This window comes from Euleptes europaea, chromosome 4, assembly GCF_029931775.1.
Source record: "Euleptes europaea isolate rEulEur1 chromosome 4, rEulEur1.hap1, whole genome shotgun sequence".
In the NCBI taxonomy this organism is placed as follows: domain Eukaryota; kingdom Metazoa; phylum Chordata; class Lepidosauria; order Squamata; family Sphaerodactylidae; genus Euleptes; species Euleptes europaea.
Genome location: NC_079315.1, coordinates 21681440 through 21705061, shown reverse-complemented (window position 1 = coordinate 21705061; position 23622 = coordinate 21681440). Strand labels below are relative to the sequence as shown.

The 23622-nt window shown below is 45.5% G+C and overlaps 1 protein-coding gene across 1 annotated transcript in view; it reads left to right on the top strand.

The window, feature by feature from the left end:
* Positions 1 to 737: 737 nt before the first annotated feature.
* LOC130476735 (E3 ubiquitin-protein ligase KCMF1) overlaps positions 738 to 23622 on the top strand; it is a 65156-nt gene continuing 42271 nt past the window's right edge. Inside the window, exon 1 of the mRNA XM_056848713.1 lies at positions 738 to 854. Within this exon, the coding sequence (XP_056704691.1) occupies positions 839 to 854 (16 nt within the window). The 5' untranslated portion in view covers positions 738 to 838. The remainder of the gene's footprint in view (positions 855 to 23622) is intronic.

Sequence of the window (23622 nt, the reverse complement as noted above, 5' to 3'; positions counted from 1 at the left end):
CCCGGGTTGTCAAAACTCCGCCGGGGGGGGGGCTTGTTGTTGAGTTTTGAGAGCTCGGGTGGGGGGAAACGCGCATGCGGAGAGCGGCCGACCCGAGAAGGCGAAGCCCTCCCGTGCGTTCCCGGCCGCCTCTCTCCCTCTCCTCAGCCCCGGCCGCCTCTTCCCTCCCTTCCTCTCCGTTCCCCCGCTGTGTGATTTCCTCTTCCTCTCGGCGGGCGGGAGCAGAGGAAGGGGGGGGGGAGAAAGGCAGGCTAGGCTGGGCTACGCTAGCGAGGAGGAGGAGGAGGAGACGGCCGTGGCGGCGCTGTTACCCGCCGAGCGTGAGGCGAGGGAGGGGAAGCAGAGAGGCCGGCGAAAGGCCCGCCGCCGCCGTTGTCGTCGAGGCGAGGGGCGGAGCCGGAGGGGGGGGGCTGAGCCCGCTTTACAGAGTCACCGTGTCACGGCGGCGGCACCCGCCCGGGAAAGGGGGGGGGGGAAACTGCAGCTGCCGCCGCCGCCTCTTTCCCGGAGAGGCCTCACGACCTCCATCGCCGCCGCCTCGGCCGGAATCGCCTTCTCCCCCCCCCTCACTCCCTCCCCCCCTCCCTCCCCGCGCGCCCTCAAGGCGAAGCGCACCATCCCGAGCCTCCTGCCCGAGGGAGGAAGGGGAAGGGAGGGGGACTCTGGCCCAGCCTAGGCCAGGCCGGGCCCAGGCTGCGGAGCCGGCGCCGAGCCGCCCAAGAACCGGGGGTGGGGGTGGGGGTGGGGGGAGGGACGCCGGGGGGGGGAACTGGAGCCCGGGACGGGCCTGGGCTGGGCCGCGCCGGGCCGCCGCCGCCGCCTTCTCCTCTGAACTAGGATGTCCCGACATGAAGGTGAGTGCGAGGCCCCGGCCGGGGAGGGAAGGAGGGAGGGAGGAGAGGTGGATCATCATGGCGCCGCGCTCGGGGAGCCAAGGAGCCGGGAGGCCGGCCAGCCCGGCCCGGGGCAGCGGCGGGCGGAAGGAGGGCGGGCGGGCCGGGCCCAGCTTTGCATTGTCATGGGGCCTGCGTGTCCGTTACGGCTGCTCCTCCCGGGCCGGACCGCGGCGCGGCCTAAAGGACCGGGCCCAGGCCGTTGCGGACGCCTCAGCCGCCGGGCCTTGGCCTGGGCCCCGCCCTAGGCCGGTGGTGTGTGTGCGGGGGGGGTAGTGGCGGCTTTGGGGGCAAACTGCCCCGTTTCGGCCACGATCTGGGCCTGTGTGGCGGTTTATGGGAAGGCGGGGGGGGGCCCAGCCGGGGAAGCCCTGGCTGGGCCCCCATCCACGAGCGGGGGGAGTGGGTTTGAGGCGTGGCTTCGCGCCGCCCCGGGGCAGAGTGAAGGGTGGTTACGGGGCACGTGGGAATGGCGTGCCTATGCTGGAGGGTTAACGGCTGCGAGAGTTTTGGGAGCTGGGGTGGAGCGTGGAGAGGAGCCACGCGCGGCAGGTGGGCATCGTGGGCCGAAACGGCCCTCGGGAGAGGGCCGCGTTTGGGGGGAGCAAAGGGGTTGCTGGGGCGAGGGTGCAAACGGACCCCTTGCGTCGCCCGAAGGGGAAGAACTGGTTGCCTGCTTGGCCAGGCTTCAGGTGGAGTGGAGGTCGGAGTGCAGCCCGAAGGGGGGTTTTTGGTAGCGGTGCTGGTGAGGGTGTATGGCTGGCACAGTTGGCAGAGACCCGGAAAGGTGCACGGAGGCCATCTGCGGACGTGTTGATGTGGCAAGGGAAAGGTGTGCGCATGTAGAGCTGGACTGAAGAAAACGCCAGGGCACGAGGGTTCTCCAGTAAGGAAGTCAGCTTTGAAGGAGAAGTTGAAGCTGAGCGCTTTGGGCTTGGCATATGAGGTTTTGGCATATGGTTTTGGGAGTGCACAATTTTGTTTTTGTACAGTAGGGAACGGCGTGCAGTTATGGCTGGAGGAGAATAACTTCAAATAGCAAAGGGTAAGGTGTGCAAGGGTCTATTTATATGTAAACTGTGCTCTTGTGCGATACACAAATTCGATTGGGTGGCGCTTTGCAGAGGTTTGTTGGAAATCGCAGTTGTGATCAAGCCTTGTCTAGGAACAAGGTTGAAATCTCTACCGTTCCATTAGGTTGGCACTGTGGCACAGAGGTGCATGTGGCTTGCTAAATTCTCTGCAGTACTGACTTCTTAATAATTTGTCTCTTCTGAAATAGTATAATATGCCATGCTGCCTTGTTCCTTTTGCTTGGTCATGTTTGCTATAATACAGAAGGGTAAAGTAAGTGATAGGTCAAATTTCTTTATGTAATGTTTATTGCTGTCACTGAAATAAATGGATGTTCAAAAAAGGGGAAGGAACTTGAAAAGGCTGAAAAGTATGCATGATAGGAGGAGAAAATTATGTATATATTATGCACATAAAGCATGTGGCTTATTGTGATGTTTGATACTTTATCAGAGAAATGATATACAGATGTTCTCCTTGCTTCTCTGAAATAACACTTTTTAAGCAAGGTATGGACAAGATCAAAAGGGAAAGAAAAAGTAATCGCTGGTGGATCCAAAATTTTGCTCTGGCACTGAAGGTAGATGTGATAGTGATACTGAGGAATAGAGAGTTCAGCACAACCAAAACTCTGTGTTAAGGTGTATGTGTTCTTGCGCCTTATTTTACATGAGAGAAGGTTTTTCTACTTTTCACAGTTAAAATTCCATTGCTTTGTGGGATTTTCTCCGACAAGAGGCATTGATAGCTGGAGATGACTTTGAATGGCTACCAGACAAATGTCTGAAGAATAAATCTGAGGGTGCCTGATAGCCATGAGACATAAATGGAATCTGTAGGAGCATACAATGAGTTGAGGGGCTGTTGCCCTTACAACTAGCTTGTGGGCTTCCTGGATGCTTCTGGCTAGCCATTGCTAGAAACAGGATGCTGAGATAGAAGGGCCCTTGGTCTGATCCATTAGACATCTTATGTTCAAAGTGAACAATAAGTTATTTTATTTGTTATTTTTGGGATGAATGCTTCTCCAATGTTTATTTAAGGCCAGCAATCAAATTGTATACAGGCTTGAAGTATTCTACCAGAATAAAAGATCTATTATAGCTGCACTGATTAAAATTATAAAGGAGAGATGCCAAGTGCTTCTGAGGTTTTATATGTATCCTGTGTATGCCAGCTCTTCAGAATCTGAGAGCTTTCCCTATAAATGTCTGATTTTTTAAAAAAGCATTTGCCTGAGATTCTGCAAACATACCATTGGCTGGGTTCACAACGTGAACTCTTTCTTGTGAAAAGAGCAAGAGTCCAGTAGCACCTTAAAGACTAACCAAATTTCTGGTAGGGTATGAGCTTTCGTGAACCTCAGCTCACTTCTGAAGTATCTGAAAAAGGGAGCTGTGGCTCATGAAAGCTCATACCCTGCCAGAAATGTTGTTAGTCTTTAAGGTGCTGCTGGACTCTTGCTCTATTGACAGACTAGCACAGATACCCATCATGATCTTTCTTGTGAGTTTCTTTAGTTTTCCTGCAGCCTGGTTGCATGTATATTTACTTAGAGGTAAGTCCTATAGATTTTAGTGAACCTTTTTCTCAGGTCAAGTTCATAGAAGTGCACCCAATTGATATAGAATGGTGATACTCAGTGGCTCATGAGCCACTTACAGCTTTGTCATAGCAACTGTGCCTCTTCTGATCAGTATTCCCCAATGTGGCACCTGCCCCCATGTTCAGGAAAATAGGCAAGGACTTTGGCAGGTAGGGGTTGTGGTTGGCAGGTGGTTCACACCTTTAAACAGCCCCCGCCAGAGAAATGGGTAAGCTGCAAGCCTCCCTAAGGTGCAAGCCTCATACCAGGGATGGAAGAAAGTGTGGCTACTCTAGTTGATGGTAGTTGCAGGTGCGGCTCTCCACAAGCCATGGAATGAGTACCACTAGTACAGATGTTATTTCTTGCAGTGTGGTTTCATTGATTTAAAAAAAGGCCATTTACTTTTAATTAACTGTGACTACCATTTGGGATGCATATGGGTCACTCCAGTTGAGGTCTTTATTCCGTAAGAGTACTGTTGTTGCTGGTTGCGATGGCTAGAAACTACTCCCAATTCCTTAACCTTGCCCTCACAATGCTAGCACAAATCTAGCACCAGTACAAAGTGCAGAGAGGCCCAGAAATCAGAATTCAAATACGTATGGAACGCTCACACTCTCATGTCTTGTTTGGGTGTGTGTAATGTTGAAGCCAGTTCAAAAACTGCACACATTTTGAGATAGGTTTAGCTGCTGTGCCCCCATTAACAGCTACTCACTGGATCAGATTTAGGATCCCAGTATTCCCTTTACAGCAGCAATCAGTGATGGGATAACCAACATTTGAAATTCAGAGGTCTATTTCTGCCTGAGTATGGAGGCTCAGTTTTAGTTTTTCACTGTTCAACATTAATGTGTCTTTATTCCATGGGTTTCTTTAACTCTCTTTTAAACACATCAGGCTAGTGACCATCAGACCATATAGTCTCCCCCACCCCAGTGCATAGGCACTTGATACATCAGGCTGCTCCAGGTATTCGGAAGCTTTGTGTGCTCTTGCATCGCTGCCCAGTCTTCTTCCCTCCACTTGGTTAAGGAAACATGGTTTGTGTTCCTTGGCCCAGAAGAGGAGAGAGGGCTAGACAGATGTATGGAAAGTGCACATAGGTCTCATATCTCCCATAACAGCCTGGTTTGCTGCTGAGTGCCTGTGTATACCCTGCAGGCTGGAGTACCAGGCTATATTACATCCTCTGGAGATAACTGTTTTGCAGGAACACAGGGTACTGGATCAGACATAGTTTAACTTCCATATATTACAACATTGTGATAGTTGCTCTTTCTAATAATTCTAATGCTGAATTTGCCTCCTCTCCCTCCCCCATCCGGTGCTGCTACACACGTCTTGACATTTTCAGTGGTCTTATTATGTTCATCGCAGCTAATTTAGAGCCTGGTAATGTGAAATAAGGGTTAAATACTATTGCCTCAAATACAAGTTATTATTGAAATGCTTTACTGCTTAATTCCTTCCATTGTAAAAACTGTTAGTTTATTTCTAATCTGTACTTCTATTTTTTTTAACCAATTATTAATTCCTAAAATTAGTCCATTCATTGCCTCCTCTTTCCATGAGCGCTAAGGTTTTAAGAGTCATTGGAAAGGACGTTTTATATATTTATTTATTTTAACACATCAGCCATTTTTTTAGGTTTTTTAAAAAAAATAATGAATTCCATCCAAATGAGGTGATTTGTCTTTAATTTGTCAGTTCTAAAACATTGTCCCTTCTGTTTAATATTGTTCTTCCTATGTATAGTTTGAAAACCTTTAATTCATGTGTGGCTGTGTCTTCTGGATCTTTTGTAATGAAGTTTGATGCAAATAATTTACTTTGCTTCCCTGTAGTCCTCCTTAACTTTCTTTTTGTAGCTTTGCGTGTTGCACATTTTTATCCCAAAGAGTCCCTTTAGCTCTGGTTCTTCAGTTAGCATATGGTCCTCAGTAGGAATCATGGTCTTCCCATTCTTTGTCAAAACACAACCAACAGCAAAATCTATACATGCATCCTACCAGGATTTAGGCATACTATCTCATATTGGAACGGACAGAATATATATTGGGATGGCTCCTACCCCTGTCCTACCATACTACTGAGTCAAGTTCATTTGTTAAAATATTTATAATCCACCTTTCCTTTTGGCTCAGTGCTTAAGTTGGACGACTTAGGCTGGAGGAACGGGACTTGGAGGAAGGTTGGACCCACCCCTCTGTCATCATACTTTCCCTTGATGGAATTTGGATTATTGAGTTTGGTTTATGAGTAGTTGAAGGGATGTGCTGCATTTTGAACTATTATACTTTGCTGAGTTCTGGTCTGAGGGCCATGAGGAGTTATAGTCACCTCAATGTAATGATCTGTGAAGGACAAGGGCACTGTTTTTATTTGAGTCTTGTGAGATGAGATCAGCCCGTTGTGATGATTTGGACCCCCCTCTGAATTGTCAATCTTCAGTGCACAAAATCATATGTTGCTTGTCAACTGAGTTATAAAAATAAGGTTAATTCCTTTTTTTATACCTCTTTGTTGATATTTTTTTCAGTAAGCAGTGTGGTCAAGTGTTAAGCTTTTGTCCACAACTACAGCAGTTAAATGTTTACTTTCGTCAAATTAAAGGCTAAACATCGTATTACTTTAGCAGAAATACTTCAGATAAAAATTGCTTTTCAGCCATGCATTGTATTGTACTCCTGACACTTGGTTGAATTGTAGATTATTTTTGTTTAGTTCTTCTAAAGATCCCCAATTATGGTGTGTAGACTGATGCTTCCCAGAGTTAAAATAGCTGAGACATACTTTCCCCCTGAATTAAAAAGGGAGGCAATTCATTCTTATATGTGGAAAGTTTCAGAATATATAATAATAAAAATTATCTGCCCTCAACAGGAGCCCACCACCTGTGTTTTTATGTTAAGTCAGTGTTCTGGGCTTGCCTCCTGAGAAGAAAGTGGCCAGCCTAGAGCAGTGATTCATGCAGAACTACAACAGGCAGGTTTCAGAGGAGAGTAAGTCTGCTTTATTTCTCCTGGCCCTGATTGAATGATCCAGTCTTGCCATATATAGAGGTGGGATGGAATGGCCCACCCCTAGTGGAGGCTGATTGGAAGGAGGTAATTCATGCAGAAATGCAGCAGGGAAGCCGCTTCCGATGGTTATATTCTGAGGCGCCATTAATTAATAGATTTATTGTTACAGGCACGCAGTTCCGTTGTGGCGCATTAGCATGTCCTGGTCCACAGTTTGAAAGTGACCGGCCAGGTTATAAAGGAACATCTGCATGCAAGTAATAATTGAAATTAGGTGGTAAGTGTTTTTTAGAAGAACCTTTTATTTAAAAACATGTGTCCGGATGCTGAAGAAAAAGATTGATCTTGTATCAATACAGACACCTTAACGTTTCAGCCTTCCACAGGAGGCTACGAATTCTGAGCTAGTTTTCTGTTCTGACATATATGAAACAAATTGCCATGAATTTAGTATTTGTTTTCAGCACGTGTGTCTATGGAGTCCTCCAGCCAGCTTGAACTGTCCCATTAACTTCAGTGAAAGAACTTGATCTGCACTTGCAATTAGGTTCTGCCCTTGAAATGAGTGAAGTTTTGGGCACACACATGCTCTCAAACAAGTGACTTTACTTTATCAGCGGACACAAGGATAACTTCCATTTCATTGTATAATGGCTGTACCATACGCCTTGAACAGCCTTGCTAAGTATCGTATTACAGACTAATGATCATATTGAAAGAAGCCACATCTCATTTGTAAGCTTTTATGTAACCAACTGTACACATGTCATAAATTACAAAAACGCACACTTGATCCTTGGGCAGTATTGGGAATTTCCTCCCCAGAGTAGCACAGTAGTAGGCATAGAACTGTTTATCTCTTAACTGTTGGTAAGAGTTGTTGTAAACAGTGATGTGAACTACTATTAAAGCTAACCAGGAATAGTTATTAATATCAAGAATATAGAACTCAAGAGTAGTTAACGTTGAATCAGACCAGTGGTCCCTCTAGTCCAGCATCCTGTTTCCATCATGCCAAAGGAAAGTCCACAGGCAATAGCCCTCACCTGCTCCCCAGCATCTGGCAGTCAGAGACATTCTGTATCTGAACCTAGAGGTCCCACTGAGCTGTCATGACTGACAGCCAGTGATAAACCTATCCTCCATAAATTTGATCACACACATCCCGTTTTAAATCCAGCCACTGACCCCTGCCACATTTTATAGCATTGAGATCTACCAGTTGTATGAAGCCGTACTTCCCTTTTGTCAGTCTTGAATGTACTGCTATTCACTTTCATAGGGTGACTAAGTTGCATGCGTGTGTCTCCCTGCCTCAACTTTTTTTATAAGCTAAAAGCTGCATATGCTTTAGTTATGCTTCATAGGATAGGCATTCTAACCTGTGATAATTTTGGTTGTCCTTTTCTTTACGTTTTCCCCCTCCTCAGTATTATTTTGAGATGAAATGACCACAGGTCTGTACAGTATTCCAGGAGTAGCTGTACTAGGGAGTTGCATAAGGGTGTTACTATACTGACAATTTTATTTTTAGTCCCTTTCCTGGTGAGCTGTAGTGTAGAATTTGCTGATTTTTAGCCCTTCTGCACACTGTTGATACTTTCAACAAACTATCCACCGCAGTTTTTTTCTTTTTTGGTCTGTCACCATAGCTAGAACTGTTTTTAAAAACTTTTGTAGTTTAATGATAAGCTAATGATCTTAACCTTGTGTTAGATAAGTTAATTACGATCCTGCTGCTAAATCTGCTTTATTTTTACCATTTGACGTGTGTTTGAGTCTAATGGCATTTTTGTAAGCCACTTTGACTATTGTATAGAAAAAATGGTATCTATACATTCCACAAGGGGAAAAAATCTCTCTTCTGATGGAGAAGAAATCTCGCTGTCCTAAGATCAATGATAATTTCTTCAAACACCATGCTTTCTCTTCATTGCAGGTGCATCGAGTAGCATACCACTTGCAAAAATAGTTGGATACTAAATTGTCCCGCTTTCTGTTGGGTAAAATCAATTAGTGTAACATCAATTTTCCATATAAATATAAAGAACCTTATTGCAGCTGTAGATGCAGCAAAATGGAAGGGGGGAGTGGGGGAGAGGTGGCCGCACCTAAAAGAAATGACGCAGCCAGTAAAAAAGGCACAGAAAGTACCCACAGGGAGGAAATGGCTCCTTTGGCAACCAGTTCAGCCATATACAGTACCTATGGTCCGCCCAGCTCCCCCGAAAACATCTCTTGAGCACAGGGGGCCACCTTGGATCAGGCTGCAAGGGATAATGTAACCCCCTCTCCTCTGCCGAGGCCGTGGGAGCTCAAATACCCTTGTACTTCAACATCTCGGAGATAGTTAGAAGGGCCCTGAGGGAGGAACTGCACCAGGGTGGATAAAAATCAAATGAAAGTGAAACATTTTGAGTAGACAATCCCACAAGTCTTAGGATCTTTGAGTGTATAGCCTGAGGTTTACCATATTATTCTCACCCTGGTGGAGAAAATCTCTAATGGCAGCAGGCTGTAAAAGAGACCCAGTTTGGGAATATTTTAATGAAGTTCCTCTACCAGTGGGTAAGGTAGGCATGTGTGCAAAATGTAAACGCGGCAACAAAGAAATGCAAGGCCTGGTGGCCCGAATGAAACTGGAAATAGATAATTATGAAATTATTGTAAGCTGAACTATGTACTTACAACAGTATAACCAGATTAGTTATACTGGACATAACTTTTCAGATTAGTTTTACAGTTATTATTCTAAAAATGAAACCTTCATCTGGTTGTAAATATTAAGATTATACCAACAAGAATGAGTCTTAATGTTGAAAACCATGATTTAAATCCAGTCTTACTGACTAGTGATTTAAATCGTGTTTTAGATCATGATTTAAATTGATTTGGTTTAAATCAAATCCACCCTGAGCTTCATCTTATCCAGACATCTCCTCCTCCTTTGCTTTGGGGATTGCTGGGGTCTCCCCCATGCTACTCCAGCAACTACCCCTCAGTCCGGGATAACAGTTGGGAAGGCCAGGCTCCCTACCACAGGACTACCAAGACCACAATGGACTACCAAGGCCACAAGGAAGGCTATCCGTTCAGGCACCTGCATCAGTCCTCTGGCAGGTGCAGTTCTCCCTGGTTTCTGAGGACGATGATAGGGAAGAGGGAGATTTCTCCTCAGAGGAGGAGGACCCTGTTGTGGAAGAGCAACAGACCAGGCTCTTTGATGGGGAAGACTTCCAAACCCTATTAGCCAAAGCCATACTGGTGTTAGAACTGGCGGAGGATCTGGACCCGGTCAAGTAGGCCACAGGGAAGAAATCCAGGCCTAAAGGGTGTCAGGAGTTTCCCCCCAGGTGACCAACCATAGTAAGTTCGGTACCATTCCCAGAGTACTTTGAGTCACTGGTCAGGGCTGAGTGGGACATACCCTTAGCTAACAGACAGTTCTCTGCCGCCACCAAAAATCTTTACAGTCTGGTGCTTCATGCCATGGAAATGCTGCAGGTTCCCCTTGTGGGTGCTCCCACTTACAGTCTACTGACTTACTGGCTGAGGCCTGGGCTCCATCAGTGATCCACTGGTGGGCAGACTTCGCCTCCCAAAAAATTTCATGAGGCTTGCCGTCAGGGCCTCAAGCAACAGCATCCCTCCTATCCAGAGCCTCCATAGTTTGGACCCACAAGCTAAGCCAACTCATCCATGAAAGAGCTACAGAAGGAGTCAACCGCGTCCTGAAAGCAATCGCCTTAGGAGTCACATCCTTAGACACTATGACATTTGCAGCCTGTGCAATGGCTGTGGCTTCCTCCACAAGACAAGCACTCTGGCTCAGGGTGTGGCAAGCAGGCTCACATTCTAAGTCCATTGTGATGGCCTACCCGTTCTAGGGAGATAAGTTATTCAGGGGAAAACTAGATAAGATCCTGATAGAGACAAAGGGTAAGAAGGCCGTGCCCAGACATTTGAGAGGATGGCAATGTTCCCTTGCAGCGTCTTCTTTTCGGTCCTACAACACCTTACCATTCTTCAGGTCAGATCAGAGAAAAGGTCAGTGGTCAAGCAACAAAGGTTCCTTTTATAGGGGAGCCTGTTCTAATAGATCGTCACACTTCCAACCCTATCATTCTGATAGGATTGACAGATCAGCAAAACAGTGCAAGCTGTGTCACCAAGCTCCTGGAGGTGGGGGAAAGAGTCCAACAGTTTTTAGCTCAGTGGACCAGCTTACTTTCAGAACGCAGGGTACTACACATTATCCAATCACAGTATCTGATAGAATTCACCAATCTTCCCCCAGACCATTTCATTCTTTCCCCCAGATCCCTCAAATCGGAAAAATGTACAAGAACATTACAAGCATTCCAGCACCTTTGGAGCACGCGGGTGATTGAACCAGTCTCTTCAGCAAAGGTGTGCTCAGGGGTAAATTCTGTCTTCTTCACCATGCAAAGAAAAATGGAGACTGGCATGCCATCCTGGACTTCAAGTACACGAACACATTCACGGCTCAAAAACATTTCAGAATGGAGACACTTCATTTGATTACTGAAGCCCTACTCCCAGGGGCCTTAATGACTTCTATTGACCTCACCATGGCCTACTTACATATTCTCAACCACAGCAGACTTCACAGATACCTTCAGTTCGTGTATCAATACCAACATTGTCAGTTCAGAGCCCTGTCTTTGACCTCGCATCAGTAGCCAGGGTGTTTTCCAAAGTCTTAGCCTCTCTAGTGGCTCTGGCAAGGAGAAAGGGAATACAGATTCATCCATATCTCAACAACATCTTGATTTGTGCTCCAACCAAGGCGCAGGCCCTCAATCACACCTCCAGAGTAATTCAAATCTTGGAAGACCATGGATACCTCCTAAACATGGTCAAAAGGATTCTCATTCCATCCCAGAGCCTGCTACGCATAGGGCTCATCATCGACACCAGAAGGAACATGTTGATCCTTCCGGAGAAGAAGGTAACCAAAGTATCAGCCTTAGCCAGGCAAAGGATCCATGACTATTGAAAGGAACCGGCTGCTAGAGTCAGGCTATGATGCCGAGGTTGCCTGTGTCAGAATATACAGCAAGAATGTCTTGCTGAATTAGGTCAAGGTTCATCCAGTCAAACTTTGTATTACCAGCATTGGCCCTACCAGATGCTCTTTGGAAAGTCACAAAGTGTAAAACATACAAGCGACCTTTTTTTCCTCTTCATCTGGTAATGGAGAGGTGGGAAGGCACATAATTCAGTAGCCTTGCTGAAACCAAACAGAGCCTGGATGAAATACCACCAGGGAACCTTGTATACGTCTCTGTTAGTTCTGAGTAGAAAAAAGACAGGCTATAAGTGGGGATACATTACTTTTGAGCATTCAGGTTCCATTAGGTAACACAGCTCACAGAGCTGATCTCCATGAATCCTTTAAAAGAGAGGGCGAGAGGTCTACTGTGGGCAGTCCTCAAGCAGTGGCTGGACAAACACTTGTCAGGGATGCTCTAGGCTGATCCTGCGTTGAGCAGGAGGTTGGACTAGATGGCCTGTATGGAACCTTCCAATTCTATAATTTTGTCTCAGTGTGACATTGTTCAGGGCCGAATTGGCTATATGAATAGTATCATTAAAGTAAAGTAATTCAATTCTATGATTCTAAGTGCAGGAAAAACAAGACCCTTTAATTTGGATATCTAGGGCTGAGAAGGTATATTTTTGTCTCTATAGGTTTCTGCCAGATTTCACTGTGCATAATTAATGGATTGTAAAGAGTGCTGGGGTACCAAGGCACTGAAGTATATTTGTGTTTAGGACTTTGTAGCTGAGAAATGTCTATGGGTTCCTTTAGGAACTTGATACTCCAGAAAGTGAAAGGGCATGTAGGCCAAATTAGAATTTTAACTTTATGGTAATTAGAATTTTAACTTTATGAAATGTGGCGGTGTGAAGGGAGGACTGTATTGAGGAAAAGAGCAGGCCACTGAACTGGGGGAGCAATCAACAAAGGGGATAACCTATTATGTTCTCAGTAGGCCAGACAGAGGCAGAGAGGTAGTATGAGACATAGGCTGGATTCTGGAATAGGTAGTACCTGTGCTGGAGAGAAGATGGGCATCTTTCTCACTCTAATTGTTCATTAAATTTCTCTTGTGATTGATTTCTCTATATTAGAACACTTGTACATTGCCCTGTCTAATGCCTTCAGGCGGCTAATGAAAAAGGATAAATTGACATAACGTCAAAGATTGGTCTAAAACCCCTTAATAAGTACACGTGTATGTGTATTTATTAGGGGGTTCTAGACCAATCTTTGATGTTATGTCAACTGGAAGCACAAAAACCAAATAATCCATGGAAGAATAAAAATATTTTTAACGTATCTAAAAGAAAAATAAGGAGGCTCTTGTACTTTGGTCACATTATGAGAAGACAAGACTCACTGGAAAAGATAATAATGCTAGAAAAAGTTGAAGGCAAGAAAAAAAGAGGAAGACCCAACATGAGATGGATTGACTCAATAATGGAAGCCACAGCCTTCAGCTTGCAAGGCCTGAGCAAAGTTGTTAATGACTGGATCTTTTGGAGGTCATTAATTCATAGGGTAGTCATAAGTCAAAAGTGACTGGACAGCACCAAAAAGAAGAATGGTTGGCTCCATATGAGCTTCATAGTGAGGAAGTAGCTTCACCACAGGAAAAGTCCTTGGCTTGTTTATATAGGATAGAATGCAGTGGAGACCGCCAAACATGGAGGTTTGGTTTAGTTGCTAGTTATTGATACGTCTTTCCTACATGAATTTGTGAAATCCATGCAAGCTGGTAACCACATTTTACAACCAGTTCAGTTAGTTAATTATGCAAGGGTGTAAATTTTTTCCCCATGGATCTATGGCAAATTTCATTGGCTGGCACAGAGTTCTGGCATTACAGAAGGAGAGTTGGTTGTTCTTACTGCTATTAGAGAGATTTCTCTCTCTGCAAAAAACCAAATCCTGTTTAGTCTTTCCTGGTAAGGAAGATGCTTCAGCTGCATGGTAATTTTGTCCCCCTCCCCCCTTTTCTGTACCTTTTGTAGTTCTGTGATGCTTCTGTTTGAGATGGACTTGACCGCATCTCTAAACAGGATTCAAAATGCCAGCAAACCATTGATCTGTGAGTGTTTCTCCAAAGCTTGCCTTCAGCATTTTAAAAATGAGTTGGTCCAAATAAAAAGGATGGTCTTGTTTGCTTTGTAATTCTTGTACTATAGTAAAGGTTGTCCTTTAGTTCCAGCATTCTGCATGGTATTAAGATGTTCTGGCTTGTCTTTCCCAGGATCCCTGAAATATTGTAGAAATGGGTTGTGTGTGTTTATTTATTTACTATTATAATTTCTGGTGAGTGTACCTTAAAAATTGGCATTGTGGTAGCCTTTTTCCCAGTCCCCTCATGTGAATACTGACCCTAATCCAGCTGTTAGTATAGGCAACTGGTCCTATATAGCAGCTGCTGCATCTGGATGGGGGTATGCCTTAACTGTGAGTACAAAAGGCTGCTTCCATATTTGGATCTTCCTTTCTGGATTGGGGCAACTATGTTGGTGAGGTGTTGCTGTTACAATAGGTTGGGGTAAATGCTTCATAAAATGAGTAATTACAGAATAGGTTTCTCACCAGACTTTAGGGGCTAAGGCTAGTGTGAGCCAAGGAGTTTCCAGATGAGATTTTCATGTAGCTGCAGACTCATTAGTTGGGTTTAGGTAATCCACTGCCATTTCATCTGTCTCCTGCGATACTGGAATAACATACTGGGCCTACCTTAGAGGGCTGCTGTAGGGATTTCTGCTTGAGATGTGCTGGGTGCTCTGATATTGGCTCTGTGTGCTGTAATGTTTGTGATGATTTCATTCTTAATCATTACATAATGATCAGTTTGCTGCTTTTTTTCCATTGTAAAGTACCTTCTGGACCTTTAGAACAAATAGTGGGATAAAAATGTTTTAATAAGTAAAAGCTGAGAATGATGATTACTCCTTTGAACCGTGGTTATTTCATCGTGGTCTTGCCAACTAACTAGCAGTCTTTCTTCAGACATACCTGAACTTATTTTTAGCTTACATGGATTTGTGTAGTTTGTAGGTTTGTACATAATTTACCCGTTTGCTGCTTTCCTGTTCTGTTCATTTGGAGTCAGCTGTCACTGAGTAAAGAACATTTCCCTTTTTAAAATCTTCTCTTGCAGTATATCATCCTGGTGCTTGAATTCTTTTGATCTTTTCCCCCCCTCTTTGAGAGATGGAGTTGCTCCAGATCTGTTGCATGGCTTGCAGCCTCCACTCAGCTTGCAGGCACTTTACTTTTAACTTCTTTTAAAATGTTATGTCGATGAACATTCTTGATCTTCTGAAAACTAAATCACATTATCATGGTTGACTTGTGGAATTATATGCAGGGTGCAGAATTCCGGTGGTCGGCAGCCTGGGCAACTGCAGAATTGAAACTGGCACCTAGGAGTTTGAAATTTTAAGTTTTAATTAGTTCCTGTACAGAACTGGCTCCTGGACATGGACGCTGGTGCCTAGCAATTGTGGAAATAAATTTCCAGCCTTGGTTGTTTGTTTTAATCAAGGTATTGAATTGAATTTCTTTAGTGTTGCTGAGCAACTTTCCTGCGTTTTGTTTGATTGCTACTGGGCTTCATTTAGAATGCACGGGTTCCTCCATTCAGTTAACAGACTGTAAGAATCATCGGATTGGATTGATACAAAAGGCCTCAGTCTAAGCTTATTCATTTTCATTTTCCTTGCTTAAATTTGGGGCAAGGAAAGTTCTTAAATTTTCTTTCCATTGTTAAGGTACAGTAGCTCCACTTTACATCTGTGTTCTTTTTATTTATGACAATGAAGTCTCTTGCTAGCATCAAGAGATCCTTTTAGTCTCTGTGCAGGGTTCAGTTCTACCTGACTTTCAGCTTTTCCGTCTTTTTATTTCTTCCTACAGTTCTCTAACCTTCTGAATATAGGTTTCCTACATCCCTGTGGATCAAACCAGACATAACATTATAGATCTCATAACTACCTGAGACTGGACCATGAGACTGAGCTTGCTCCCTGCTTTACGTCAATACACATATTAACCATGGTTAAGGTTAAGCAGGATTTCAGAGATGCCTTTGTGAGGCTTACAAAGGAGGGGGACTTTGTGCCTCAGAGAAAAGACTGGCGGAAGGGTGTATGCAATCTTGCATTCTTTTCCCAGTATTTTAACTCCAGTTAAGAGAGCCATTTTTATGCCTGTGGTTGGTTGACTGAGTACCTTAAAAAGTTGCCACTGCTGCACAATTTGCAATCAGGGATGGGGGGGGGGAGAATCCTTAAATTGACAGTTGTGTCATCCTTTGGGTGAATTGAAGGACTTGGCTTCCTTAAATGCGGTTATTTAAACTGGTTAGATTTTTAATCTGCGTTAGGTCCTTGACTTACTGTTACATCCAAAAATAATTGTGAGCACTAACAAGCACCCATTAGGTTTCACCACATGGAAAGGGCTGTCCTTTTATTTACTTTGCTGCATGGCCAAGGTCTTGAGTGACCGATAAAACAGGGAGCTTGAACTTAGCAAAAGGAGCTGCCAGTTACTTACTGGAGAGAGCAATTTAATATTTAGAAAAGCATACAAAATAAATACATATGAAGAAAGTAAAGGAATGGGTACTCTAATTTGTCAGGCGCTGCTTTTTTCTGCCCTTTATTTCACTTGTCATTCCCCCACTGCCCCTCTCCTTTTTTCTTAACTTCAGCTTTCTGTGAAATTGTATACACAACAGGAGAAAGGTCTTGTTGTTTTATAGGAGAAATCACTCCTATTAAAGTGAAGAGACAGTTGCTTATCTGATCCCTTCCTCCTCCTCAGAACCTCTGTCTCGCCAGCTGTTGGACAGTTCACTTGGACATCTCTCTTGTATGTCAGGAAAGGCTGTCCTTCTGAGGGGTGTACCTCAATTAGAAGTGCTTTTGTTTTTAGGCTGAAAAGCCTAATGGGGGCCATAGTTTTATGTCCATGTATTGGTCATATTTATTTTTCTTCCCGCTGAATACATCTTGGTATTGAAGGTCACCTACGCATTATGCATGTGAAGGGGTGTAATTGTTTAATGGAACTTGTTCATTTGTCCAAGCCTGTCAACTTGTCTTCAGTATCTTATGATGGAAAGTATAGTGTGTCTGTGCTTTATCTTTTAAAAGCTTAATTAAAAAGTGAGGAAGCTTACATGCCAGAAAAAGTTTGGCTTTGAAAATGGTGGAAAGAAAATCCTTGGTGCAGAAGCAGACCATGGCTGAAAGGGAATACATGCATGGTTGATAGGATAGGCTCTCCTTTACTTCCTTGGATGTTGTGAAAGTTAGTGGGGAGAGGTTTCAGTGTTTTCCTGTATAATCCAATATTTAGAAGGAAGCTGTGGAGCTAGAAGGCTAAGGCTAGTTCTGTGTACTAATGTGAAATCCCATGACTCATGTGGTAAAACTAGATTGTAGGAGATAGTTGGAATACAATGACTGTATTTACAAACAGTGTGTGGGCGGTATGGTGCTGAGCTTGATTGACAGGAGAAACTATTGGTGTGCCCAAATGTAGGGTGGACTGGCAAGGGTAGTTCTGTGTACTTTTCTGAGGAAATAGGACTTCTGGTTTAATACAGAGTTAGGTTAGGGAAAATTTTTAGTCTCCTTAATGTGAGATTTTCTCAGCTGTTTGAAGCACAGGTACTCTGTGTATTAGTATGTGTTAGGGCTTAACTATTTTTGGTTAGAGTCTTACTTGAAGCAAATTGCAGTCTTGTGAAAGCTCACTGAGTATAATGATCTTTTGTGTGGGTGGGCTGTATACTCCTTGCTTTTGGGGAACTCTACCCTCAATTAGGAAAGAGTTTTCTAGAATTGTTTTATAGGGAAGTGTCGCATTAGAAAATAAATTATTTCAATTTGCGTTTCATAACCTGTGTTGCAGTCTTGTGAGAATTCTAAACTTTTACCATGATCAGATGCCCAGTCAGGTCCTGTGTGTGTAAAGAAAAGCATGGAAATGAAGCATGGGGTACCGTGCTGTGTTTTGTTCCCTTTGTCATACTGAAAAAGGACAAAGGATAATTATAACATGTGAAAACAATTGTGGCCATCTTAAAAGAGAGTCATACCTATCATCAAAACAAAGGAGAGCAAAAGAAGTGGTGGTGCACTGGGAAAGAAGTAGTTTGTCAATAATATGATTACCTCTACACGTTTCGCATGCTGCTTTGTTAGAGGATCTGCAATATTGTGTAAAGAAATACTAGTAATAGAATATAGTTAACCCCCAGTACTTAGTGTTAAAAGCAAAATTAAAAAACAACTACTAATAACTGAGCATAAGGTAGAAAAATTTAGTCAATGAAATTTTGGTAGCCATAAGTTGGACCACATTGCAAAAGATCAATCCCTGCTTCCTTCACAGGTCTGTTTGAGAATACATCTGAATATAAACACCCAAAAATAAACAGAGCCCTTCTGTCAAAGATTTGGCTGGTTATTTCAAATCACCCTATAATCTTCAGCCTTCCTCAGCACTGTATATGCCTCCTGTGCCCGCTCACTATCCCCGTTTGCTTTTCTCTCTTACGCCCATTTTTCTCTCCCTAGTCTGTACCTTATTACTTTGGGCTACATCCAGTTTTCCCTGGGTTTCCTGTTTCCCTGAGTCTGCTTCCTACGTTTCCTAGACTCTCCCACTCTTCCTCCTTTAAGCATTCAGCCTGTTCCATCCCTCTCTAAGGTCTGAACGACCAACACTACTAACCACAGCCAGAGTCTGCCTGCCTGAGCCACTTCTCTGTGGTGGGACACTGTAAGTCAGACATTGCCAGAGTTGTCTTCACAATCCAAAATATACAACCAGTGCTGCGAAACTTATAGTAAAGAAATAACAGCACCACGAGGCCACCAAGTATATAGAAGATCCTAAATAACAATTGTGTAATGCAGTCCCAAAATATCCTCTTTCCTGTGTCGACTGGTAAATGCATCTCTAAAGCTGTTAATTTACTCTGTGAATTCCAGGGAAGATGTTTCATGCATACACATCTCCTTTCTAGTGGATGCAGTTGGAAGGGGAGGGGCTGTGGCTCAGTGGTGGAGCATCTGCTTGGCATGCAGAAGGTCCTAGGTTCAATCCCCGGCATCTCCAGTTAAAGGAACTAGGCAAGTAGGTGATGTGAAAGACCCCGGCCTGAGACCTTGGAGAGCCGCTGCCGGTCAGGGTAGACAATACTGACGTTGATGGACCAAGGGTCTGATTCAGTATAAGGCAGCTTCATGTGTTCATGTGTTCAACTGAGGAAGCTATGCGAAACGACTGAATACCGGGGTGTCGTCTTCAGCTTGTCTTCAGCCTGTGACTTTAATCTACAATTCTATCTTCAATTTTCAATCATGCACGTTGGACTTGAATTTTGAATAGCATCTGCAGTGTTATTCCTAATAGTAATTGTATAGAGTTGTCTTCACTGCATTACCAACAAACATCACAATAGGGATTTCTTTAGCATTTGGCTCATTTACCTTGAAATTAAGTTTACCTTAGTTAAAACGTAACCCACTTAGCGTGGTGGGGGCAAGGTGGTGCCTGGCCCTGTGCCAGCCCTGGGGTGCAGTGCAGCCAGCGAGGAGCAGCATCAACACTGCAGCACCAGGCGTCACAGAATGAAGTAGGGCCCTGCTGTGCTTGCGTTTCTCCTCCCATCGCACTCAGGCAGGCGTAGGGCGAAGCTGGGAATTGTCATGCCACGCTGCTCATTACCAGATGCACCACTGTTGAGCTGCTGTGGATGATGCTGGGCGCTGCCATGTTTGTGCTGCTTCAGCAAAGAGGAGCATAGGAGTTCTGGGCTTTGCCCTGCTGGATCTTGGCGTGGCATGACAGGCAAGGAGAGGGCATATTATCGGTGCGTCTCCTTGCCAGTAACTCTGCCCCTGGACAAGCTGAATGCTGCTGTGCGCCTTCTCCCTGGCCCCACAGCACCCAGGTCGCAAAAAGGATCAGGGCCCCGCCAGTGCCTATCTTTGCTCTGTGCCAGCCTGGCATCGTGCAGCCAGCAAGGAGAGAATGGTGGTGCCTTCTCCTTTGAGGCTCAGGCATCTTGAGCTGTGGGTTATTTCCTTGCATCATCAGGGTAGGCAGGACCAGTTTTGAACTTCCTGTCTCCCCTTTGGCGGGAAATAGCCTGCAGACCCCAGTTCCGTCCTGCCTCGGAAAGGGTAGCAGGTCGCAGAAACAGCTCCGTGCTTGTGACTGCCTAGGCATTAGCTAGCTTTTTGTGTTCGTACCTTCTGTTCGTTTACAAGTCTGTTCGTACAAGGCAGTAAGTATACTTCCTTTGTAATTTGCTTGTTTCCCCCCTTCCCTCCACTTGTCCGGTGTGTCTTTCTCCCCGGGGTTCTTTCTCTGGGGGATCCAAAATGGCGGAAGCCATTTTAGATAGGAAAGATGATCTGCTGTCGGTCTCCAATTACCAGGTGGGGCTGGTCCAATCCACCCAAAAGGAGACCGATCCTCCCAACAGACGCAATAGCTATCCCTTAGGGGGCATGGTTCAAGAGGATACCGAGCAGAGTGGCGTCCTGACCGCAGCAGCAAAAGTGAAAAAGGCACAAAAAGCTGTGCCGCCTCTGCTACAAGTTTTTCAAAAGAGAAAGCGTGGCAATAGGAGCGAAGCCGGGACGAGAGCCGGGAAAAGGACACCCGCCTCCTCGCCATGATCACACGCCGCGGCATCCATGGTCCCCTCGGCTAACCCCTTGACGGCAGGATCAGTCCTCCAGTCGGGAGACAGTAATTCCCCCTTCCATCTGAGGTGGCGGGCGGTAATTCCCCCCTCTACATCCGCGGCAGTAGGCGGTAATGTTCTAACCCAGGAGGAGGCAGATGCATGAGTAAACCTTGCCCTCCAAAGGCAATGGCAGGCCTTTCAGGTCTTTCAAATGAAACTCCCTCCTTTTCCCTGGCCGGGTCCTTGTAAGTCAACATCCTCATCGACCCTTTCCAGTAATACTGGGAAGGGAGGGGGGGGGGAGACTTCAACACTTCTGCTCCAATTGGGTAACCTCAAACCCGAACCAGTGGGTCCTTCAAATAGTATCGAGGGGCTATCTTCTGGAGCTCACCTCCCTCCCAAGGGATTGATTCCTACAGTCCCCAATTCCCTTCAAAACACAAAAGTACGCCAGAACATTCAGGGCCATACAACACCTGCTTTCCATCAAGGCGATAGAGCCAGTCCCCACCCTTGAAAGGCGTCAAGGGATATATTCCATCTTTTTTACAGTCCCCGAAAAGAACGGGGACTGGAGGGCCATTCTAGATCTAACGTATTTGAACAGATGAATGGCGCGCAATCATTTCTGGATGGAAACCTTAAAATCCATCGTAGAATCCTTGCTCCCGGACACCTTTATGACGGCGGTGGACTTAACAGAAGCATATTTGCATGTGCCAATCTATTCCTCACACAAGCGTTTTCTCCGCTTCACATTTGGCCACTCCCATTTTCAATTCAGGGCACTCCCCTTCGGTCTGGCCTCTTCCCTGAGGGTCTTCACAAAAATACTAGTCACTGTCATAGCCTCGCTCAGACAGGAGGGAATCCAGGTACACCCGTACCTGGACGACATTCTGATCTGTGCGCAGTCAAAACAACAGTCCCTCCTACACACAGGAAGGGTGATTCAGGTCTTACAGGATCATGGATACGTGATCAACTTTCAAAAAAGTTCCCTTTCACCTTCGCAGTCCATGGTTCACTTGGGGGTCCGGATAAACTCTATCCAAAATACACTGTCTTTACCCAAGGAACGGATCCTGAAAATAACAACCCTGGCCTCCTGCATAGCCAAGTCCAGAAAAGAAAAATTGATGTCTCTGGCAAGGCTGTTGGGCCTCATAGTAGCCTGCATAGCGGTGGTACCTTGGGCCCGCTTCCATTCCAGGCCACTCCAGTGGCAAATCCGTCCCTTTCAGAGGGACAATGCAAGGAAGAGAGACAGGTTAATCCCCTTTTCCTCCGAAACAAGGAGGAGTCTCCTCTGGTGGTCTCAGCACACCAATCTTTGCCGACCCACGCAGTACATCTACGAGGAGCCAGCACAAATATTTACAGACGCCAGTCTGGGGGGATGGGGAGCTGCATTTTTGTCTCACACAACACAGGGCAGATGGTCAACAGAGGAGACAACCCTTCACATCAATGTTTTGGAACTGAGAGCAGTGAATCTCGCACTGAGAGCATTCGCTCCACTTCTCCAGGGGTTACATGTCCTAGTAAGAACGGACAACATTGCAACCAAGGCCCACCTGAACAAACGGGGGATCTCGCTCCTCTTCCCTACATTGGGAAGCAGTACAAATTCTCACATGGGCCCAAACCAACCTCAAGTCTATTCGGGCAGAACACATAAAGGGAACCCTAAATGTTCAAGCAGATATTTTAAGGCGACAGTTCGCAGATGAAGTAGAGTGGTCTTTGGACCAGGAGGCCTTTTGGCAAATTACCACCAAATTTGGCGTTCCCTCAGTAGACTTATTCGCCTCCGTAGAAAACTCCAAGGTCCCAAGGTTCTTTTCAAGATACTGCCATCCTGCAGCAGAGGGCGTCGACGCTCTTCTCAGCCCATGGCCCCCGGATTACTTTATGCCTTCCCACCTCTCCCCATATTGCCAAAAGTACTAAGAAAGATCCAAAAGGAGCGGGCCAATGTAATTCTAGTGGCACCGTTCTGGCCTTATTGGCTCTGGTTTGCAACCCTTCAACAAAGGTCGTGTCAGGAACCCTGGAGGATCCCATCTTCGCCAAGGTCACCTAGTCCATTCAGACCCCCAGTGGTTCTGTTTGACCGCATGGCGCTTGAGAGGAAATCCTTAATAGACGGGTTACTCAGAAGACTTTGTGGCTACTATATTAGAGGCACGACGACCGGCCACCAGATGGATATATAACGCTTCGTGGAAAGCCTTTGTTCGCTCGGCTAGAAGAAAAAAGGTTGATCCCTTTAAGCTGGGCACACACAAAGTTCTTGAGTTCCTTCAGGAGGGTCTGCAGCTCAATCTCTCCGCTTCCACACTGCAGAGACAGATTGCCGCACTGGCCATGGTCATCCCAGAGTTAGATGGGGTCCCTACGTCCAGACACAAACACATCGTGGCATTCCTAAAAGGGGTAACTCAAAGTCAGCCACCGGTCACTTAACGTTTTCCTTCTTGGAGCCTTAATCTGGTGCTCAACGCACTCACCAAACCACCGTTTGAGCCGCTCCGAGAAGTTTCCTTAAAATACCTTCGCATGAAAGTATTGTTCCTGATCTCCATCACTTCAGCAAGACGCGTTTCCAAAATTAGGTCCCTTTCCATACGTAAGGGTCTCTGCGTCTTTCACAAGGACAAGGTGCTGCTGCTACCTGATCCCACCTTTACCCCAAAGATCAATTCCAATTTCTATAGGTAACAAGAGATTAATTTACCATCCTTTTGCCCAAGACCCTCCTGTCCTAAGGAACACTCCTGGCATACACTTGACCTAAGGAGGGCAATACGTATCTTCATTGACAGAACGGCTAGTCTTAGACTATCAGACTTCATGTTCATTGGGATTAACAATCCTAACAAGGGAAAAAGAATGTCGGCCGCGGCAATCAGCCATACCTTCAGGTTATGTATCCAAGAGGCTTACAGGGCATCCGGTGTTTCCGTCCCTGAGGGTCTCACTGCCCACTCGTTGCGCAGTGCAGCCACCACAGCGGCGTTTGACAGACAGGCTCCGGTAGAAGAAATTTGCCGGGCTGCCACATGGGCATCTGTCTCAATATTTATTAAGCATTACAGAGTAAATACGTGGGCCTCTGCCCAAGCAGCCTTCGGCCGAAGGGTGCTACAGCAGGTGGCAGAGGAAGGCTCATAACCCACCCTCATGGGAGCTCTTGTAGGTCCCACAGCTCAAGACGCCTGAGCCTCAAAGGAGAATGGAGCCTTGATTACTTACCGTGAAGCCTCCTT